Source organism: Carassius gibelio, chromosome A19, assembly GCF_023724105.1.
Source record: "Carassius gibelio isolate Cgi1373 ecotype wild population from Czech Republic chromosome A19, carGib1.2-hapl.c, whole genome shotgun sequence".
NCBI lineage: Eukaryota > Metazoa > Chordata > Actinopteri > Cypriniformes > Cyprinidae > Carassius > Carassius gibelio.
In genome coordinates, this window is record NC_068389.1 from 21,388,079 (window position 1) to 21,410,199 (window position 22,121).

The 22,121-nt window shown below is 36.5% G+C and overlaps 1 protein-coding gene and 1 long non-coding RNA gene across 2 annotated transcripts; one reads left to right on the forward strand and one right to left on the reverse strand.

The window, feature by feature from the left end:
• Positions 1-708: 708 nt before the first annotated feature.
• LOC127935880 (uncharacterized) lies at positions 709-9,359 on the reverse strand. The gene is made up of 3 exons (XR_008148194.1): positions 9,237-9,359; positions 3,408-3,527; positions 709-1,946 (listed from the first exon to the last, which is right to left on the reverse strand). It is a non-coding gene; the product is annotated as an uncharacterized LOC127935880 (long non-coding RNA).
• Positions 9,360-9,463: 104 nt separating this feature from the next.
• On the forward strand, positions 9,464-21,856 carry LOC127935874 (sodium/hydrogen exchanger 3-like). The gene is made up of 16 exons (XM_052534079.1): positions 9,464-9,913; positions 14,634-14,936; positions 15,577-15,737; positions 15,926-16,004; positions 16,803-16,980; positions 17,109-17,329; positions 17,908-18,110; positions 18,317-18,406; positions 18,822-18,892; positions 18,981-19,110; positions 19,340-19,458; positions 19,612-19,729; positions 19,875-20,048; positions 20,291-20,342; positions 20,463-20,543; positions 21,037-21,856. The coding sequence occupies exons 1-16, from the start codon at positions 9,607-9,609 to the stop codon at positions 21,303-21,305; spliced, it is 2,556 nt and encodes an 851-aa protein (XP_052390039.1). The 5' UTR covers positions 9,464-9,606; the 3' UTR covers positions 21,306-21,856.
• The last annotated feature ends 265 nt before the right edge of the window (positions 21,857-22,121 follow it).

Consider the following 22,121-nt stretch of genomic DNA (forward strand, 5'->3'; position numbering starts at 1 on the left):
GCATCTTTAGATTATGTTAGTTAATCTTTAAAGTGCGATGGGCGAAGTAGCATAATGTTAGCGAAAGCTATTAACTATGCATAAAACCAGTCTTTTTACTTAAGTACCAGATATTGGTGTCATAAATTATTAACACGACTGACTTTGTATTTAATGCGAATTTAAGAAAAAACACTAAGTTACTATTTATTATGCTATTATATACAGAAAGTGAGCAAAGAACATTGAAGACTATCCCCATGAAATCATTGGCAGAACCCACGGATGAACTGCACATGTGCATCAAATGGCTAAACGGGCAGAGAGAAGAACACTTCCACTTGGCTGAAGTTGCACAGTGATAACATCATAACTGCTGCCATGCTGGCTCCCACTGAAGGAGTGAGCGCTTCCTCCAGCTGTGAAACTAGGGGAGCACTTCTTATGTTTCAGTGCATTTTTTTGTGTGTGTCTTTGGAGGATATCAACCTCGGCTGCTTGACTGGCTGTGATAACGCAACATTTATTCATGTGTTATGTGTTCTCTGAACTTGGGGAGCACAATGCCCTCAGCCTGCAGTATTTATGTTCAATTCCCCCAAACTGAAATGTGTGGTCAAAAACCTCGATAGTTTTTAGCACGCTGTCCTCTGTGACAGGTCTTAGAGCCCTAGTGCCCACTTGTCCCCCTCTTGCCGCAGCTGCTGCTGCAAAGCCCTGTCATGCCAGTTGAGTGGGTAATCACGTCGCTTGCTTACGTGGCAGACAGAAGTTAAAAGTTTCACTCTCCTGTTTGCTGAGAGTGCTGGTTTCCCTCATTTTACCAAGGGCTGGGCCAAACAGCACCTTAGGGTCATAAGCAGCATCAATTACTTCACCTGATACAGCCAAGCCTATCACGTGCCCTGAACCATGCCACGGGAAGAGCACACAATCAAATCTTTCACAGCACAAATTTAGTCCCAGAGTGCAGGGTTCGGTGCTCCTAAATCCAGATGCCACCCCATTTCCTCCGAAATCTCCGCTTGGTAGTCTGACAGTAAAGTCACTAGGTTCAGTGAGCACACGGACTGCCCTGCATATTCATACATCCGCTGATATATATTCCATCTCACTCTGCAGCAAAATCAAGAGAAGACAGAAAACAGAGTGCTGATTTTAATGGAGATTCACCGAAGACTCTACTGTTGGGGGTCCGACCCCAGCTCTCCCATCCATTGTATCTCCAATATGGAATACCCCTTGGTGGGGAGCTTGCTCTTAAAGGGGCTAGACCAGTAGTGGGACATTTCCTTCATGCAAACAGGCACGTCAGGCAGTTGTTGTCTCTCCGCAGGCTGAGCAGGAGGCAACCTTTTCCCATCATAAAGTTCACTCTTAGGTGGCCTAGACTGTTGGTCGGGGAAGAGATGACTGGCTTCCTCCTCTTCGTCATCAATGTCTAAATCGAGGAGATCAGAGTTAGAGATGGTGAGATGGTGTGGCACCTCTGGACAGGCATAGGTTCAGCTTGTTAGCCACTGCCACTCTCACTCTCCTTTCCAAGATTTTCCCCAGCAATGACGCACAGCCTGATACAGCCTGTTGGTCTAAGGTAATTAAACATTCCAAAGGCTCGCCTTGACGTGTAAAGCCTCAAGTTGAATTGACACTTACCACTGTAATTTAATATGCAACAGGCCAATTAGAATAGCTTGCCTTGGCGTGGACAATATTCATATTTTTAAGGATGTCACTCAACACAATCCAGCCCAACTCACCTTGTGTTTGCTGACAGATTCTAATGATGGTCAGCCTTTCGAACAGTTTAGCGAAATCAGCAGTCAAGTTGGGCTGAGAGAGCTTGCTGCAGTCTCACATGAGAAGAAAGCATGAATGACTTTGGCAGGGGTCACAGTTTGACCGGTTTGTCAAAGACAGACGTTGTGTCAAGAGCTTCTGCATTTGGTAACACCCAAAGCGATCCCCTATAGTGAAACAAAAACCAAAGTTAGAAAAAGATCCAATCAATTATTTGTGAATATTCTTCTCCTTCATCTCCTTCTTATTCTTCCTATTCTTCACACACAATAATTTTTTAAGAATCAGCATTTTTGTCTTTTCTAGCAAAATTATCAAAGCAAAGATTATTTTTGTTATATATACACATTAAAGACAGTAAAAAATATTTATAACATAGAAATCTGTATTTTTTTTTTACCTTAAAATATATACAAATATTTATTTAAAAGAAAATGGTAATTAACTTTCTCAGCTTTACTGTGTTTATTGTATTTATGACCAAGTAAATATATTTAGTTATTTAAAGAGAGCAGTACTAATTAAACGAAACTTTAGATGTTTTTCAAAAAAAAAAAAAAAACACGGAGAGAGGTCAACTTTCACGTAACAATTAGTCCACCCTTAGCTCAATTATAACACTACTGGCACAACATGATTTATTGTGTAAACTTCACTTGTCTGATTCACACACATCACACCTGCCTTTTCATCTGCAAGTTGTAACTTTTAGAACATTTTGTCATCTGCAATACATCAAAACATAAGTAAATTATATTCTGCAGATGTTTTAAGCAATGTTCAAGTTTGTATCAGGTGTTTGTACACTTTTCATGTGTTTTGATTGGGTCCTGTTTGAGATCTTGGTGACTGTGATAAAAAGTTTTTAATATAACTGCAGTATAACATTTCTCATTCAAATTTTCCAATTGTCTGGACAAACATCTAAATTACTTTTTTTTTTTTTTTACGCTAACTACCTTAAATTGCACATACCATAATTTCTACTCATGGATTTTCTGATAGGGAGGGAAATGTCTGATAAAGTGATACACTACTCATTCCAGTGAGTCATTATTTTCTATTCCTGTCCAAGCAATCAGAAATACTTTACCACATCCAGATTAGATCCTTAAATGAGAAAATTAATATTAACACTCTTAAAAAATAAAGGTGCTTAAAACGTTTTTCACAGCAATGCCATAGAAGAACCATTTATTGTTCCACAAAGACCCATTCGGTCAAAGGTACTTTAAAACACCATCTCTTTCTCACCTTTTTATAATCTGAAGAACCTTCTTTCAACAAAAAGAACCTTTTGTGAAACAGGTTTAAGGTTCTTTATTAAACCATTTAGAAAAAAAGGTTCATCATGAAGCACCTTTATTTTTGTGGGTAGTTGCGTGTAGTTGTCTATAATCTTTAGTGTTTATAGCACAACACTGATGTTTCATCGCACCGCTGACTGACTGGATGATAAAACACACATAACGGGAGTGTTCTCATGTAAATACAGGTCAATACAGGTTCATGGTGTTCTGATCTTCTTCTCAATTAGCTGTAAAAAGTACTTTCCTGCTAGCTGAGAAGTCCTTTACTGTAACAGTAAATATTAGAAAGCCACTCAGGAAGCTTGTTAATGGCCAAACCTTCGTTCCTGTGCCACGACCAGTTTCATGAGCCCTGTAAAGTCAAATCAGTGCAGAGCGTCTCCTTCAAATGCAAGTTGAATGACATCTGCTCAGGATACATGGAGATTCTGCTGGTGTCTGAAAGAGAAAGATAAAACTATAAGTTTTATTGTTTTTATAGGGTTTTTTTCAATGTTCCTGTAGCTCAACTGGTAGAGCACTGCCTTATCAAGCGCAAGGTTGGGGGTTCGATTCCCTGGGAACACATGATAGGTAAAAATTGATAGCCTGAATGCACTGTAAGTCGCTTTGGATAAAAGCATCTGCTAAATGCATACATTTCTTTATTTTAATTTTAATTTAATTTAATTTATAAGTGTGTTGCTTTGTTACCTTTCCAAAGTCAACCCCCTTCCCCTTAACATAGTTAGCAGGAAGTAAAAAAGTAGGTACAATGTTTTTATTTGTTGGAGTGCGTCAATGAAGTCCCAGGATCCTGTCTGTGCTAAAAATAAATGATGCATTATGGACATAACAAAGATTTTTAAATATAATTGCAGCCTGTAGTTTTTAAAATTTCCTTGGGATTTGACATTGTGCTTTTATTAAAGCTAAATTAAAACATGTCTTATTTCTTTTTGGTTGTGGATTCACACAAACTCAGCGGTCAGTCAGAGACAATGCATTCCCTCTTTAGATTGCCTATAAAGGAATTTCACCATGCTAAGAACAAATACCCAATACTGTCGGTGTCCTGTTTTATGATGTGTAGAAATGTGTGCATTTGATTGTTTTTAAAATAAACAATCTGGAACAAACAAAGCCATGGGAGGATGTCACAAATTATGTCTTAAAGTACAGGAAAAAATGAATTGCACTGTTATGCTTTAAAACATTTATTATAATCTAATTTCCAGAACTTGTAGTGTAAACCACTGATCAAATCCTCTAAACCAGTATGGAACAACATGTTACACTATAAGCATGACTGATCCTGTAAAAATGTTTCCTTCCTCCATATCATAGCAAAACCACAACTTATGGTTCATGGAGTTTCATTTTGAGGGAGAAAGATGATATTGCAACATAATACATTACACAGTGGGGGAGCGTTTGTACTGGTCTTAACTGACACATGATTTACAGATTACTAATGATTTACACATTTTGTGACCTACATTAATGGAATCCTTCAAACAGATCAATATTTTAATGAATAATGTGGATAAGAACTGCTCTCCAGTGGTTTGAGTCTTATCTCTCAGATAGGTCCTACAAGGTATCTTGAGGGGTGAGGTGTCCAAGTCACAAGCTACTGGGGTGCCTCACAAACAAGGCTTTTCATATCACTGCTATGCTGATTACACTCAACTCTACTTCTCATTCCATCCTGATGATCCGAAGATTCTGATTAGTGTATTTCAGAAGAAATTAGTAATTAGTTACATTGCTAGTAATGCTACTTTTTTCTCCATGAAGTCCCAGCATACACGCTCCCAATATATGTGTCATTAAAGCATCAACATTCACAGAACACTGTTATTTTTAACTAAAGCCAGCGGCTGCTGCATGCATGGTAAAACAAAACACGCTACATTTATAATCTCTGAAAGACCTCTCATTTCATTGCAATCTCACAAATCTCTGTTATAACCCAATAAATACGCATAATGAATCTTTAATAATGTCTACAATTTTTGTGTTATGAGAGAATTCGTGAGCACACAAATTTCAGCACTGCATTGCTCAACACAGCGAACACGTGTTATAGCCTAAATAGAAAGTATGCATATGCTATGTTAATCTTTTATATTTTATATCAGTTCATGTTGTTTTTGTGCAGTAGATGAATAACAGTTCATTTTTTTAGATATTTTATACCTAAAACATAAATTCTTTTAAATAAGCAGAAATTCACATTTCTGTTTTATGTCCTGTGAATCATTTTATTTTCCCACCTCCCGTAAACACACGAGTGTCTACCCGCCCGCGGCAGCACTTGCCCATCTTGTCCCGTCCCACGCTCTGCTGCTTAGGGTCTCGCAGGAGAGCAGGTCTCTAATTCACTGCCACTTGACTTTATGTCTATGGGCTGCCATTTGATATTATGTGTATGGGCTTTCCACCGTAAACACATGCTACGAAAACAAAACCATCAATCGAAATACCGGATGGAACATGGCAGTTCACAATCACAAATATCACCTTGCCAGACTTTGGCCTCCCCAGTTTCTCGCCGACGATCGGTAACAGTTAATAAATTTAACTTTTCCCAAAACCTGTCGGGAGTAAGGCCACAACATCACCTCCAATCAAAATGTGAAACAAACACTCTTCTTGTTCGGGCTTCAGTTGGCAAATGCAAGGAATATTCAGAGCAAATAGCATCCCGTGTCTCCATGTCTGCTGTCGTTTTCGATTTCCATAACCTAAAGCAGAAGTGGAAGTACAAAGTCTGACGTTGTCAGGCCAGTGATCCCATATTGCACCAGAACACCCACCATACAGCAGCTTAACTAATATTTTATTCAATAGTACGATAAAAGATTGTTTTAAAGAATACAATCATACATTTCAGATATATATACATTAAAAAATATATAATATTAAGTAAGTGTATTTTTCTTTCCCTCTCAGACAGAGAGCAGTCTTTTGGGTGGCTCACCAATGTACTAGATTTCTCTAATGCAAAAAAAAAAAATTAGGCTTGACCAACATTTTTGTGGGGAGAAGATTTTATTGAAGATGGTAGTGTAGCAGTTCTTCAATAGCGATGTTAGCATGTCTTCCTTCAAACAATCTTAACCCTTGTATGAATCATAGCTTCTCCCAAAGTTCTGTCTGTGGGATATAATTTTATACCTGAAGATAAAAGGGCTAGAAACAACAGATACTGTTAGGACCATTTGGTTCACACCTTTATAGACACAGTTACATTATTTCTTTCAGAGAATGACCAACTGAATGTTAACTAATCAGGTTTCCGCAGTGACCATATAATATAATAGTCCATAGTCCAGATAATATACAGGTGTCCCGGCAATTGTTCCTGGATCGTTAGAATTTGGTTCATTCACACTGCCAGTGATTTCCCTGGATCTGTGTGTGCGTTCACACACAACCCATAAAGGTCCTGTAATGTCACGTGGTATCAGGATGTGACGTGTAATGTACAAGTCATAAACACTAGGCACGTTAACTTTAACTTAAGCTGAAGCGTGGATAGTGAGGAGCTAACTGATCACTGCTTCATTACAGTATGAACATATTTTTTCGTCGCAAATGTTGACCTGCCTTCAAAACAACCGGTGTGTCATTACTACGACGCACCCTGTACGGCATTGGTTCTGGCTTTGGAGCCCATTCCGGGACTGAACCCAGCAAAGTTATTAAGTCCCTAACCCAGGACAGATTCCGGAATCAATCCCGGGACATATTTGTGTTCACACAGAAGCCACTCCAGTAATTTTACGGGACCAACTTGCAATGTGAAAAAGGGATTGAGACTGCATTACTGTCGGTAAAAATAGCCTTGCAGATTGCGAAAGCTGATTCCAAATCATCAGTTCTTATTCTGCTGGATCTATCTGCCACTTTTGACACTGTGAATCATCAGATTCTCCTGTCTACCATCACCAGCTCTGCACTCCACTTGTTTGAATCTTATCTCACAGGTAGTTCTTTCATGATTTCCTGGAGAGGAGAGGTATCCAAAGAACATCAGCCAGTTACAGGGTTTCCTCAGGGATTAGTTCTAGGACCCCTCCTTTTCACAATATACACTACATCACTGGGGCCCATTATGCAAGCACATGGTTTCTCCTACCATTGCTATGCTAATGAAACGCAGCTCTATTATAAATTTTAACCAGACAATCCAATAATAGCTGCATGGATCTCGGGCTGACTGGATCAGGATCAGGACCTTCCAAACAAAGCATGCTGCAGACTTTCTTGTCCAGGCCCTTGTCATTTCTGGACTATTCCAGCTGGACTTCCATCATGTGGAATCAAACCTCGACAAATGTTTCAGAATGCAATGGCACGACTGGTCTTTAAAGAGCCCATAAGGGCCCATGTCACACCTCTCTTTATCTCCCTGCACTGGCGACCGTTTGCGGCTCGCATCAAGTTCAAGACATTGATGTTTGCGTACAGAACAGCCACAGGCTCAAAACCCTCCTACTTCCTCCTCACATTTACGAATCTACATCCCCTCCAAAATCCTGAGATCTGTAAGCGATGCCTTGTGGTAGCATCACAGAGAGGCATTTTCATTCACCTTTCCTGTTGAAATGATATTCCCACAATCGCAGTAATTAACAGAACACCATTATCCGATAGCAACAATAATTTAATCCTATACCCGACCCATTTGACATAAAAACTGCGACCAGAACCGCACCAGCATTAAATCTCCTACATGAGGTACGCAAAAAAAAGTTAATTCAAATTGTACAGAAAATACAGAAAGGAAGCAAAGAGCACTCCCTTTAATATAATCACTACAGCTGTCAATCAAGTGTGTACTGGACTGAGTCAAAATAGTCTTGGTGACTGAACCCACTACCCGCCCGTGCTGGTCACCGTCCGGCCCGCACCCGCATCACACCCTACACATAAATATTATTCCACCCATTACATTAAATATTAGTGATTCACCTGCATGTACCCGCCTGCATGCAGGATGCAGGATGACATTTCAAACACATTTCATGTAAACTTAATTTACAATTACTCTTTGAGGCCAGGCGGGCACATGCAGGACTCTGGCTTCATCCTCGTGGAAAACAGACAACTCTGGCCTCAAAGAGTAATTGTAAATTAAGTTTACATGAAATGTGTTTGAAATTTCATCCTGCATCTTCTGAGATTTCATTGTAATCTTTCTCATAAAGTCACTGAATTAACCATTAACTGTTCACCTGATTGCATGTGATGTAAGAGCATTGTTGAGATAGAACAAGAAATTAATTAGAAACATACCACCAACCTGACTCTGCCCGAGAGGTAAGGAAAAATACACTTAACTGAGATTATTTTTTTAATATATCTGAAATATATATATATATATATATATATATATATATATATATATATATATATATATATATATATATATATATTATTATTATTATTTTTTTTTTTTTTTTTGAAAACCATCTTTTAATGTATTATTGAATAAAATATTGGCTATCAAATAAAGAAAAAATTAATAGCCATAATATGGACTTTTGTAAATGCTGTGATACTGTAATGCTCAGATGTAATTTCCTTCTCACATTGCTGATTTCACCATTAACTCTTCACTTGAACAGTTTGTGTTGCTGCATATGGCATTATTGTTATTCTTGGCCATCAAAACCCAGGGGTAAACATTGGCTTTTCTGTGTTATCATGTAGGAGATATGACACAAAATACATTTTTTGGTTATGGTCGAATGTAAAATGCTCATCATGGCAACCACGGGTTGTTTTTGCGATTGCTCTATTTCTGAAAATGTTTAGGGCTGCGAACTATACAAAAGTATCAAGTTTCATGCTTTTATGAAAAAGTTAACATTAATTTCCCTTATCACCTGGACTATTATATCGTGCTAATATAGTATTTTTGCCATATCGCCCACCTTGGCCCTTTCTGTCGGAACAAGCTACAACTCCTTCTAAGGATTCTAACAAAAGAATGAATTAATAAATACATAAATTAATTGCCAAATAAACTTAATTCAAGATGCATTTTCTAAATACAAACATTATGCAGTGAATTTATAATTTCAAAGTTTAACTGGGGCTTGTGTGAACAGTAGGAGCATTCTTGACACTGATGTTTAAGAGACAATGTTTTACCTGTGTTTGCCATATGTATGGGCCTCTGTTATTATCTGACTCTCAGCCCAAGGTGTTCCAATCCTCCCCCTTTAATAAAGAAACGTGTCAAACAAATCCCATGGAGAAGTCCCACACAAAATGTTAGTCACCTGTGAGAAAAAAACAGGGAGGGATCACAAACTACCTCCAAAGTGAATCTCTATTTTCTAAGAGGAGGGACAAATAAGAGAAGGAATGTACACTATATGCATGTCAATCTCAGACTGACAAGCGAGGAGAAAGACACTGGTGACAGCCGCTTAGAAACGTCAGGATACGGGACGGACTACATAATTACAACATCAATAACAGCTAATTAATGCAAGTAGGCACAAGCAGAAAGTGAAATATGTTTTTTGCTCAACAGAAGTCTATGATGGCGTTTCTACAGCAGTTTGCACTTCTAGCATTATTAATAGTTTTCATTACATCATGCAAGGCTGAAACATTAGAAGGAGATAGTGTTGAAGTAGGCCATAACTATTCTTTAAAGTCATCAGCTACTGAGCATACTAGCACCTCGATTAACGATTCCACCGATGGACATGCTCCTTCAGAAATCTCTACACTACCTATTGTCACCTGGAAATGGCATCATATAGAAACTCCATACCTGGTGGCCCTCTGGATATTGACCTGTTGGCTCTGTAAATTAGGTAAGTTTAATCATCAAACTTATTATTATTTTTTTTAATTTTCAATGTAAGTTTAATACAAATAGCAAAATAAATCTACTGTAAGCATTTTTGTCTGCACAAAAAAAACAAAAATAAAATTGACTCTGAAGCGAATTTCAGTTTGAGGAATGCTGCATTTTAAAAAATTACCATAATTTTAGAAGAGCGGAAAAAAAATAATTGTATGTTAAAAACCATCCGGTCTATGGTAAAAACCTGTTAATCCATTCCATAACTATACAAGTTGAAAAACTAATCTAACGGGAAATTTTGTGTAATTTTACGGTAAAATACTGTTGAGTTACAGTTTTTTTTTTTTTTGGAAGTAAAACATCACAAGGTATGCAGCTGAACCCCCGCACCCCCATCAGTTTAGATTCCCAGAATTGCGTGTGTACCTTCTATAAATTAGTATTTATCTCAGCTGTGGAAAAGCTACTTTTCATATTGCTTTATATTACCACCTGTGTTTTTTTTTCAGTAGGTTGGTATATTAACATCACAATTTAACATTTACATGTAACATTTATTTATTATTACAGTGTGGTTAAGTGGCACTGAATACCAGTGAAGGTGCACATCTGACAGCTTATTATCGAATGGGAATCAAACAGATTATCTGATATCTTAAATATCGAATTACAGACCATCTCTCGAGTTCTTTTCTGAACTCAAAGCACAAATACTGTACTGCAAAACAAAATCAGAGTCATATTTCACCAGACGAAAGCACTTCAAATAAAAATAAATAAATGCAGTCCTAACGAATACAAGATACTCTTCTTTTAACCCTCATATCAGTTATTATCGGTCAATTTTGTCTAAATCTTTTTTCTTTTCTATAAAATGCGGCCACAAAAGAACATTGCACAATGAATAAAGCTAGCCAGATTTCTTTAGCTACTCTTCTATATCTATCTATCTATCTATCTTAGACAGTATTTGGAAAGTCAAGGTGGACTCCTCCTAACTGAAGAGTTTCTCAGTTGTCTGAGGAATCAGTGTCATAAATGTAGTATACTTCTGCCCCCTTCAGGCTTCAAGTTTACATGATTTTTTGGCACTGGCATTAAAAAAAGTGACCTGACCTTTTCAAGAGTCAATGACTTTAAGAGATTTGACAGGAGAAAGAGTGTACGAGAATTAGCAAAGAACACAAAGAGCACAATGTTATGGAGGTTGAGTTCAAGGTGATGAGGAAGTTCAGATAGGCGAGACAAGATGAAGGTTTTAAAAATGAAAAACAAAGGTGCATTAGCTTTTTCCATAACAACTTTCTTTGCCATAGTAGGTTATGTGTGGTCTAAAAGTTATTTGTACTTTCCACCAATAAAATAGACAAAACACACAAAAAAAAAAGAAAAAAAGAAAAGAAATTAGCATATACTGGTTCATTTAATTAAAAATAAACATAAAAGTGATGCATTTCTTATTAAACAACTCTAAAAAATAAAAATTAAATTTAAAATCTGTATTTAAAATGAACTTTTAAAAAAGTAACAGTGACATCTGTAATTCTACGTTTGAAAGTCAAGTAAAATCTGGTTTGTCTTGTTAGTCAGTGACTCTAGAAAATTAATGACCCAATCAATTTATTGATTTTTAGTTTCAAAAAATACAGTTGCAAAATATATTGCTGCACTGTTGTTCAACGTCAGGCTTAAAATAAATAAAGAAGCGAACAAACAATATAGGCTACTGACTGCTAACGACACTTTTTATAGTGTCTTCATTTTAGTTTGTATGGTTTAGGCAAATACAGTTAATAAATAAATTGTGAAAGTCATGTAATTAATTCGATTCAAATGTTTCATAAATTGACAGCCCAATGTTAAAATCTGAAGGTGATTGCTTAGTGCATTTCTTCATGTTTCATGTCAATGTGACCTGCAGTCTTACATCCTTATTCTGTGCACGCAAAGACTCCATGTTCATAAACTCATAGCCTCTGTTAATTGGCTTTTGGCAAGAAGCAAATGAGGTATATCATTTATATTTAGTACAAGTACATGATCTGTAACACGTCACTGACAAAGAACAAAGCTGGAGAGATCTACTCTGAGAACTTACAGTGCTGAAACAATACCTTACTGCTAGTTAATAATGTACTACATTAAATAATTAATGGGCCACCTGAATCTTTGACTTTCCTCAAAGGCACAGTGTCAGGTCAGCTTTAGTGCATGATAGTCAAAATCAGACTGTAGGATAAATGTTCATTTTCTGATTTAACGAATTGAAGTAAACACAACCAATACACACACACACACACACACACACACACGTTTGTTTATGTGAAAAGTGGGGACATCCCATAGGCGTAATGGTTTTGATATTGTACAAACTGTATATTCCATCGCCCTTCACCAACCCTACACCTAAACCTAACCCTCACAGGAAACTTTGTGCATTTTTACTTTCTCAAAAAACTCATTCTGTATGGTTTATAAGCGTCTTGAAAAATGGGGACATGGGTTATGTCCTCATAAGTCACCCTCTCCTTGTAATACTTGTGTCAGACCCATGTCAATATAAAGAGTTGTGTCCTGATATGTCACAAAAACAAGAGCACACACACACACAAACACACACACACACACTCACTAAAACACCAAAAGAAAAAAACAGAAAAAAAAAACAGTTACAATGTAGGATTACTGGGATATACAATTCCGCACCCTTCCATAATTTGTATTATTAAAAAGGGCAAAAATTTAACAATGGCTATCTTTTACTTATTAAAATCATTATTTACAGTTGATAGATAGTGTATAATTCTGTCAGAAATGTAAAACGATAATAATTGTGTCCCTTGGTGAAAGTCACCCCTGTGCAGTGCAACATGCAACAACGAGGCTGCATAAATGTATGCGCAATACCAGGACTTGATGTACCACATACTCTCAAATGTTGATCATTGATTCTGTTGCCAAGGTATTCAGTTTTACTCACTGTACAAGTCGACAGTACTGATTGCAAAGACATTGACAAATAATTACATCACTCATTACTCAAGATTTCAAGATACATGCTGCTATTTTAGTATTCTCAGTTGTAAAATAATTCTAGCTCACTCGTAAAAACATTAAGTCAAGGTCACCTACAGCATAATGGACACGAACGTTCCCCTGCAGCTGTAACTTTCCTGATCTTTTTTTGACATCGGGTGTAACATATACAAGACAGGGGTCAGCAAGGTGCAGAACAGTTTACTAGTTTAGGCCAGCTCGGTTTGTTATAGGCAGCCGTTATCGTCCAATCACACAGTCGGCGGGATGTAAACTACTCCAAACCCAACAAATAAACACATATCCCACATAAAAATCTAATAGTGTAGTCTGTAATTGTTGCTTGGCTAAACAATTGCAGCCTTAAAATATGACACGTTTGAACAGTCCATGATAAAATAACAGATCAAAGTCAAATAATCCTGTTGCATAATATCATTAACATGCTACAAAGACACTGTAAAGTTCTGTAATTGTGGGCATTTAAATGTAATCTCATTCAGATGACCTTGTCTGGCAGTGACGAAGCTTTTAAATCCTGTGTGAAAGAATCCAGCGAGTGATCCAATAGGAAAAGAATTATTTCTCTTACATAGAAATGAGCAAATGGAAATCCAATCAATTTTAATTAAATCTTCTACTTCCTATTTTTTACTTAATAAAATGACTCCAGTAATCCTACATGTCTATTTAAGGTACAGACAAGATCTCACTAAAATCTTAAACTGTGCTCAGATCAAACATTTCTCATCATAACATAATACCAAAACCAAATGAATATGGTACAGGTGCAATGATATGCTGATGATATATGATAATGAGACTGACAGATTGGTTCACAAGATAGAAAATATGTTACTCACTTTATTAACTATCTTACCTTAAACATTGAGCAGGATGAGCGGTTCATCCGCCTCGAACTTCCTTTCCTGCAGGAGATGATGAAACATCAATCTCAGTAGCGCAGCTTAATTTTTAGCTTAAGTAACTGATGTTAAATGAATCACATGAAAAACAAAGTTTCTGTGAACTAAAGTTTAAAATGTTTTATTGTACATTTCACAAAGAGAGCTTAATGTGTTTATAACTGGTGTGAATTGTTCATACAGGCAATTTTGGAGCTGTGAACTTTTACACTTCTCAGGCTCTCACTGGTTTATCTTCTAATAATAGCTTGCATATGTTGTTACTTTTCTGAAAGTCATGAGAATTCTACATTGTTATCTCTGATACAAAGTTTTGAGTACTGAAGTATTGAGTTGGACATTCTGAGGTGGACATTTTTTTTTTTTTTTTTTTTTTTTACAAATTAAACACTCCTTTGTTTTGGTAAGATTGAAAACACACATCATTTTTTACTCCATATATAAGACTGAAAGTCTGGGTTGTAATATACATATAAATTAGAAACAAAAAAAAAAAAACTTATGAAAACTTGTAACTTATGAAATTAAAATGTCGAAACTTATTGAAAACTCAAAAACATTCACTATTCATCAAATGTCTGGGTTCAGCAAGGTGTATTTCTTTTTTCCTTTTTTTAAAAGAAATTATACTTTTATTCAGCAAAGACACAAAGTGACAGCAGTGGAAGCATATTAGAAATATTTCTTAAGGACAATGTGAAACTTAAGCCTGAATAATGACTACTAACAATTTCACTTGTCATCATCTGTCTTCTCTCTTTTTAGTGTGTGAGCTGAACCACAATGTCACCAGCGTGTTCCCAGAGAGTGGGCTGCTCATCATCCTGGGCTTTATTTTGGGAGGAATCGTCTGGGGAGCAGACAAGGCGCAGACTTTCAAACTGATCCCCACCAACTTCTTCTACTACTTGCTTCCTCAGATCATCTTGGATGCAAGTTACTGCATGCCAAACAAACTATTCTTCAGCAACCTGGGTGCCATTCTTATCCATGCCATTATTGGGACATGCTGGAATGCGGCCACAGTGGGCATTTCACTATGGGCCTGCTATGAAGGGGGTGCAATGGGTAAATCTGAGTTTTACAATGACATATCCTTAAAAACTGAAGACATGGCTGCTGAACATTCAGCTTTGAATCACATGAATAAGCTACATTTTAAAATACATCTGAATAGAAAACTGTTACATTTCCAATTAGATTTCTATGGGCAAAAGGGAAGGATCACTCTAAAATAAAGTTTAGCAGTGACAAAGAGAAAGGTTTGAACTGTTCACAGTTCCAGCACTCAGTTCACAAAGCAAGAAGAAAATACATTTGCTTATAATAAACAAATGACACACATGCAGCGCAAAAGAATAATTTCAACTCAAAGTACTGTTTCTTCAAGACTGGGTAAAGCCAAAAAAGCCAACAAAAGGAGCAGGTAGATCCAATCATCTAGATTTAGATTAGGACAGGGAAGAGCACAGGAAACTCCACTGGCAGCCCATCAATGAATGACATACACCATGATTCCAAAACACAAATTCACACATCCTAAGACGTAACTGTTACTTTAAATGGTAATAATATTCAATATTTCACAATATTACAGTTTTGACTGAATTTGTGACCAAATAAATGAATAAACATGGTCTTGGTAAGCATAAGAAACATACATAAGTTTCAGTTATTTAATAAAACTAACAGTTTGACTAAACCCCAGGGACTCTGAACATCGGCTTTCTGCAGTTCATGTTGTTTGGTGCTCTGATATCGGCCGTGGACCCTGTGGCAGTGATTGCCGTGTTTGAGGAAGTGCATGTGAATGAAGTGCTTTACATCCTGGTGTTTGGAGAGTCCCTGCTCAATGATGGTGTCACAGTGGTGAGTCTCAGTTTTCCTCAACAATTCTAAATGTCACAACTGTTTCTTTTTTCTTTTTCTTTTTTTAAGGAATCATGGATATTTCATTTAAAAATGCACTTGAATGTCAAGTAGATATTTGATAATAGTAGGCTATTACATCCATCTAATATTAGCTCTCTTTCTCTCTCTTGTTCTGTCTGTCACAGGTGCTTTATAATGTGTTTGATGCATTCGTGTCTCTGGGAGGCCCGAAAATCAACGCAGCAGAGATTATTAAAGGAATAGGTATGGACACAGACAATGGGGTGCAGAACTCTTAGATCACTAATGGAAATTCAGTTTTCTGCTGATCCCTAATAAACACTTTGTCATGCCTTTTCACAAATTGAGCCAATTGACACCAGTGTTATTTTAGTAGCATTGATATTTTATTTTAATTAGATTCGATTTTAATATTATAAATATATTATTTATTTATTTAAATTGATATATTAGTAATTTTATTGTGCTTTTTATTTTTTACAATTAAGGTTATTATGTTTTAGTGTCGGTTATTTTAGTACTTCAACTTAAGGTCCACATGAAATCAAAATTGACATTATTTAATTTGTAAGCTCACATTGCTAGTCTGGAGGTGAATTATTAATCCATGGAAGTCAATCCACTGAATAAATTATTAAATAAATGTTTGTCTTGGTATAATCTTTGATCATAATCTGAATATTTGCTTCCGTTCTGGAATGGTATTCCTTCTCTGCTGACATCAGTTTGACGGTTTGGCAAGAATATCCTTGAACACTCCCCTTCTAAACATTAGTTTGCTCCGAATGAGAGCAGGAGAGGATGTGCGCTAAAATAAATCCCCACTTCAGTATTCTGTTTCAGTTGGAAAAACATCACAATTGGCAGCAATTTACATTTCACACTTGACTTTAACTTTAATAAAATGTGAAATGTTGCCTCGGCAGCGGAAATAAAATAACTTTAATTATATTAAGTAATTATTTTTTATGGTTTTAGTTTTAGTTAACGATAATAACCCCCTTTGACACTCCCTCACAACAAATTGTTTTGCTCTCCTAGTTTCATTCTTTGTTGTGGCATTTGGAGGCTCCTTTCTTGGTGTTGTGTTTGCCATCCTGATATCCATGCTGACCAGGATCACCAAGAACGTCCAGGTCATCGAAGCCGGCTTCATCATTGTGCTTGGCTACTTGTCTTATCTGACGGCTGAGATGCTCTCACTCTCTGCAATACTTTCGTAAGAGCTTCTTAAGAAAGTCACTGCTTTCTTGATAAATGCATGATTATCCTTACATTTTAAAATGAGTCAATTAATGTAAACCATTTGTTTACAATAGTCATGGACTGTGGTTTTGTGTGTGACAGGATCACTTTCTGTGGTGTTTGCTGTCAGAAGTACATCAATGCCAACATGGATGAAAAATCTGTCACAACGTTGCGTTACACTCTGAAGGTGATGGCCAACGGCTCAGAGACCATGATCTTCGTCTTCCTGGGAGTTTCAGCCATTGATAAAAACATCTGGGTTTGGAACACTGGCTTCATCCTTCTCACTATCCTCTTTGTCGTTGTATTCAGGTTCATAGGTTAGTTAAAGTCATGGATTCCTTGGAAATGCTTCCTAAAACTCTGAGCATGTTCATGAAAAGTGAGGCAGGAGAGATCCTGGCAGACGAAGTATAGATAAGATCAGATGCAGATGTAGCTGTGGTTTCATGGTTTTACACCTTTAGAGCAGAAATAGCAGATCTTGGCAATTTCAAATATCACCTTGCAAACAGCAAATATCAGCTCTTGAAAAAGAATATGTGGTACCATGAAGGCAAATTCAGCAAGCATCATTGCATATAAAAATATTTTTTTGCAGAGAATACGTTTCCAATATCCTATTAAAATATCATAACGTGCTTTCTTATATGTCAGAAGAAAAAAAATATATTGCGAAAATGGAATGTGTGTTAAATGAAAAATATAGAGAATAACTGAATAATGAATGACACTTGAGTAAATATGTAACATAAAACAGTAATGTGAGTAATATGAACATAACGGAAAATAATCGTAAAGAACAACCCATAATGAATATGCTGTATGAATGAAAATGAATGTTGAAAATTCAAACACATCAAAAACTGACGTCAGTTGTGGATCCCTTCATACGCAGGTGTTTTTTTCCTCAACTGGGTCTTGAATCAGTCTCGTCTGATTCCTATCGACATCACAGACCAGTTTGTGATGGCCTACGGTGGCCTGCGAGGAGCAGTGGCATATGGACTCGCGGCCCTTTTAGATGAGAAGAAGATCCCAGAGAAGAATCTGATGCTTGGTACCACGCTCATTGTGGTGTATTTCACCGTCATTCTTCAGGTGTGACCCTTCGATCACTCATTTTGACCATAACTAGTGCACACCATGATGGATCTGTTGCAAAAGGATGGATGTCACTTGAATTCATAAGGCCTCTGATTATAAAAATGGGCATTTTGTGATGTTCTCAGTTCTCAGTTGTCCTAATCTGATGACAGACATGGTTTGGCTAACTTGAAGTCACTGTGAATATTATTTTTTTACAGGGGATCACCATGAAACCACTGGTTCAATGGCTGAAGGTTAAAAAGGCAACTAATTCAGATCTGACTCTCAATGGAAAAATGAACAACAGGGTAAAAAACACTCATGACAGTTTATCCCTCTGCTTATAATGATATGAAGTTAAATAATATGACTTTAACTAAAGACTATAGAATACCTGAAAAGACTTTGCCTATAACGCACTGCTATACTGACAAGTGTCAAAGTACTGACAGTAGAGTATGTCTGAATGCTTGAGGAAGTTTGGAGCGAGAAACCAACCGACAGATTCAGTTGAAAAAGTGCATGAGTGAGCCGTGGAACTGCTTCGAACTATTCAAATTCAAACTGCTTACATTTAATTTCAATGCTGCAAATATGATTTAGTCCATGCGCAGTTAAAGGCTTATTGTAAAAAATTTAAGTATCGGTAACTGCCAACTTAAAAAAATAAATAAATAAATGAAATACAATAAGGGTGATAACACTGTGTGTGTGTCTCTATAGGCTTTTGAACACATACTGACAGCAATGGAGGACATCTGTGGCCGGATGGGAGATAACTGGTGGACTAGACAGTGAGCAATAAACTTAAGGGGAAAAAAACATATAAAATGTGTGTTTGAGAACTTTTACTCATTTTCTCTCTCTCTCTCTCTTTCTTAGTTGGAAATATTTTGAAGACAGGCATGTCTGCTGGCTACTAATGAAAAGCGATGCCAAAAAGCACCGAGACCCGATCTTTGGTGCCTTCCATAAGCTCAATCTGGAGGATGCCACAAAATATGTAACTGAGGTGAGAGTATTTCCAGTTTTACTGTAATGTTGTGTTAATTGCTAAAATGTGTTCTGTTTTCAGCTTTCATTACTGTATGTAGTGAATGAAACACACACACACACACACGCACATACATACATACACACACACACACACACACACACACACACACACACACACATATATATATATATATATATATATATATATATATACATTTTTTATTATTTTTTCTTTTCACATTTAGGGTGAATGCAAAGGTTCTCTGTCTTTCATTCGTAATTATGACAGTACCTCTGTAGACTTCAAGAAGAAGCTTGCTTTACAGTATGCTGACATTGACAATGTTCCAGTGACCTCTGTTATGTAAGTATTTTGTCAAATCGTTTCAATTTTTTCTAAACTGAATGCAGCGGGTAATGTTTATGAGGGTTTACGAGATAAATTGCACAAATATAGATTAAATGTGTTGTGCTAAATTTATGTTGACCACAATTATTTGGACTTCTTTCAATCTAGGAAGAACTCAATACCATCTGTATCCCTCGATATCCACGAGCAAGACAGGAAGAGCACGCCTGATGACCTCAGTGTCCATCATCTACTAGATCAGCATCTGTACAAGAGCAGAAGAAATGTTAGAACTTTCCTGATCACTCAAACCATTTATTTGTTTATTATTTGTTTTCTTATCAATATTTGGATATCTTATCACAATACATCTGCCCATGATCTGAATCCCATTCCATCCAAATCATTCCATTTCTTCTGTTTTTGACCAGAACTGTCCCACTTACAGCCGCAATCACTATAACACCTCAGAGAATCCAGATGAAATGCAGGAGATCTTCCAGAGAACCATGAGAAGTCGAACTGAGTCCTTCAATTCGGCTAAGATGGGTTTCAACCCAGTCAAGAAACTCTCCAAACATCCCAACAAGGATTCAACACATAAGGTATTAGACCATATACTTTAATGTTCAATATCTTTTGAAATAGAGTTCAATGTACGTGGTCTGCATTCACAAAAAAATAAATAATACTAATAATAAATCAATAAATCAATATAAGGACTGTTTTGGGTGACATCAAAAATGGATGTTGTTTTTTTTTTTAAATATATTATGTTAAATTGGGTTTAAAAAAAATGTTGATCCTAATTATACATAATACTTGAATGTCTAATGTGTATTTTAAGCTTAATGGAAAACCAGCAGACCCACACAGAACTCATCCATATGGAGATGGAGGTATATATATATATATTTTTTTTTTATTATTTATATATTTGATATTACTTATATAAGTACTGTAGCTGCATTCATTTTAGCATGAATATCTATGAAAGTTAATCTGTTTTGTCCAATCAGATTTTGAGATTTCGGCTGCCAGTGCTTCTAGCGGTGAAATTGCTGGTCATTTCCACAGGAGAAGCACAAACACTCATGGTGGTAAGAATCAAGCTGCATACTGAATTCATGTCACATATTAACGGCATATTGTACATTGAACCCTTTTCGCATTTCCGGGGTTCTCCGAAGCTTAAGTCAACATTGTTGGGTAAACTTTTACAGTGGTGAACGGAAACAAAATCAATTTGACATTACCATTTATCCCATAGTAAAAAAAAATTAAATAGCTTTTCTATAACCTTGCAAAAGCATATAGAGAGTTTGATTGCATTAGTTGGACGAGTGTAAGAAACAGCGGCGTTAGTTTTCGGTTAATTAATACTACTGAATAATAATAAATAAAATAAAAAAATATAAAAAACTTTGCTAGATTAACAGTGTTAATAACTGTTGGAACGTGTCATCACAGTCTGTCAAAAATATCTATCTAAATTTACATTAAGTGTGCAAGTGAGTAGAAAAAATTCTTCTTGTTTTATGGTTGTTTCTATGGTGTCTCATTTCAGTATCATGATTACTCTATTTACTGCAGCTGGTGTTGATAATCCAGCATTCATACCTGAGATAGACACCTCTCCACCCATGCGAAACCCACCCTGGCAAACAGAGACAGGGAACAACGCGGCTGTGGCACCTTCCCAGAGAGCTCAGGGACGAATGCCCTGGACGCCCACCAACCTGAGACCTCTAGCACCCCAGAGAATGCGCACCCGCTCCACAGACTCCATCGTGACGGCTGATGCTTCGCTTGATGAGAAAGCACCAGAGGAGAAGCCCGGAAAACATCATACTAGATTGTAATCTGATATATTTCCATCCGCTATCATTAACCTGCCAAACATGCGATTAGGCAAATCCTTTCAAACTGAGACTGTCTTTCATTTTAGGTGGTTATTATGTTATGAGCCCACAGATTAGAGAATCATAGTGTTGATAGTACATTTATTGCATATCATTGTGTAACTTGAAGTACTGTTGTGGTTTTACCTACTTATGTATATATATTTTGATCTTTTTTGAGCTTGGTCTATACAAATGTTTAAACTCTGCATGTTTGTATGTGATTATTTATTATTGCATGGTCATTCAGTGGTTGCTTCTTTCATTTCTGTAATCTTACAATGATTTATTTTAGTATTTTACTCAAAGCTATTGATGTTTTATTAGTCGAATGAAGACCATTAAAATGTATATCATTAAAAATAATAGTTTAAAAGTAACTTATTCATGTGTGGATTTCATGCTTTATGAGTACCAGTGAAGTCTGACCTTGGAATTGGTTAATCGTGTCTGATAAAACTCGAACTGGAACGCAAAGTTTGAGTAATACAATTTAAATTGGTACTAATGAGCAAATAAAGAAATGCGAAGAGCATTTTTTTTTGTAAATTTTTTGAGCTGATTTGAATTTTATAATATTATATTCCTCTTTTATTAATACATTCTGATGTGACTGATATCAAAATATTAATTGCAGTAAAGGAAACAAACGTATAGCCTCTAAGCAAAATATGTGAACATTCAATGAAGCATTTTGGAAACAATAAAGTGCAATTCATTATGATGTGTACATAGCAGTAAGCATGTTGTGTAAATCATTACACAAACAAAATGGTA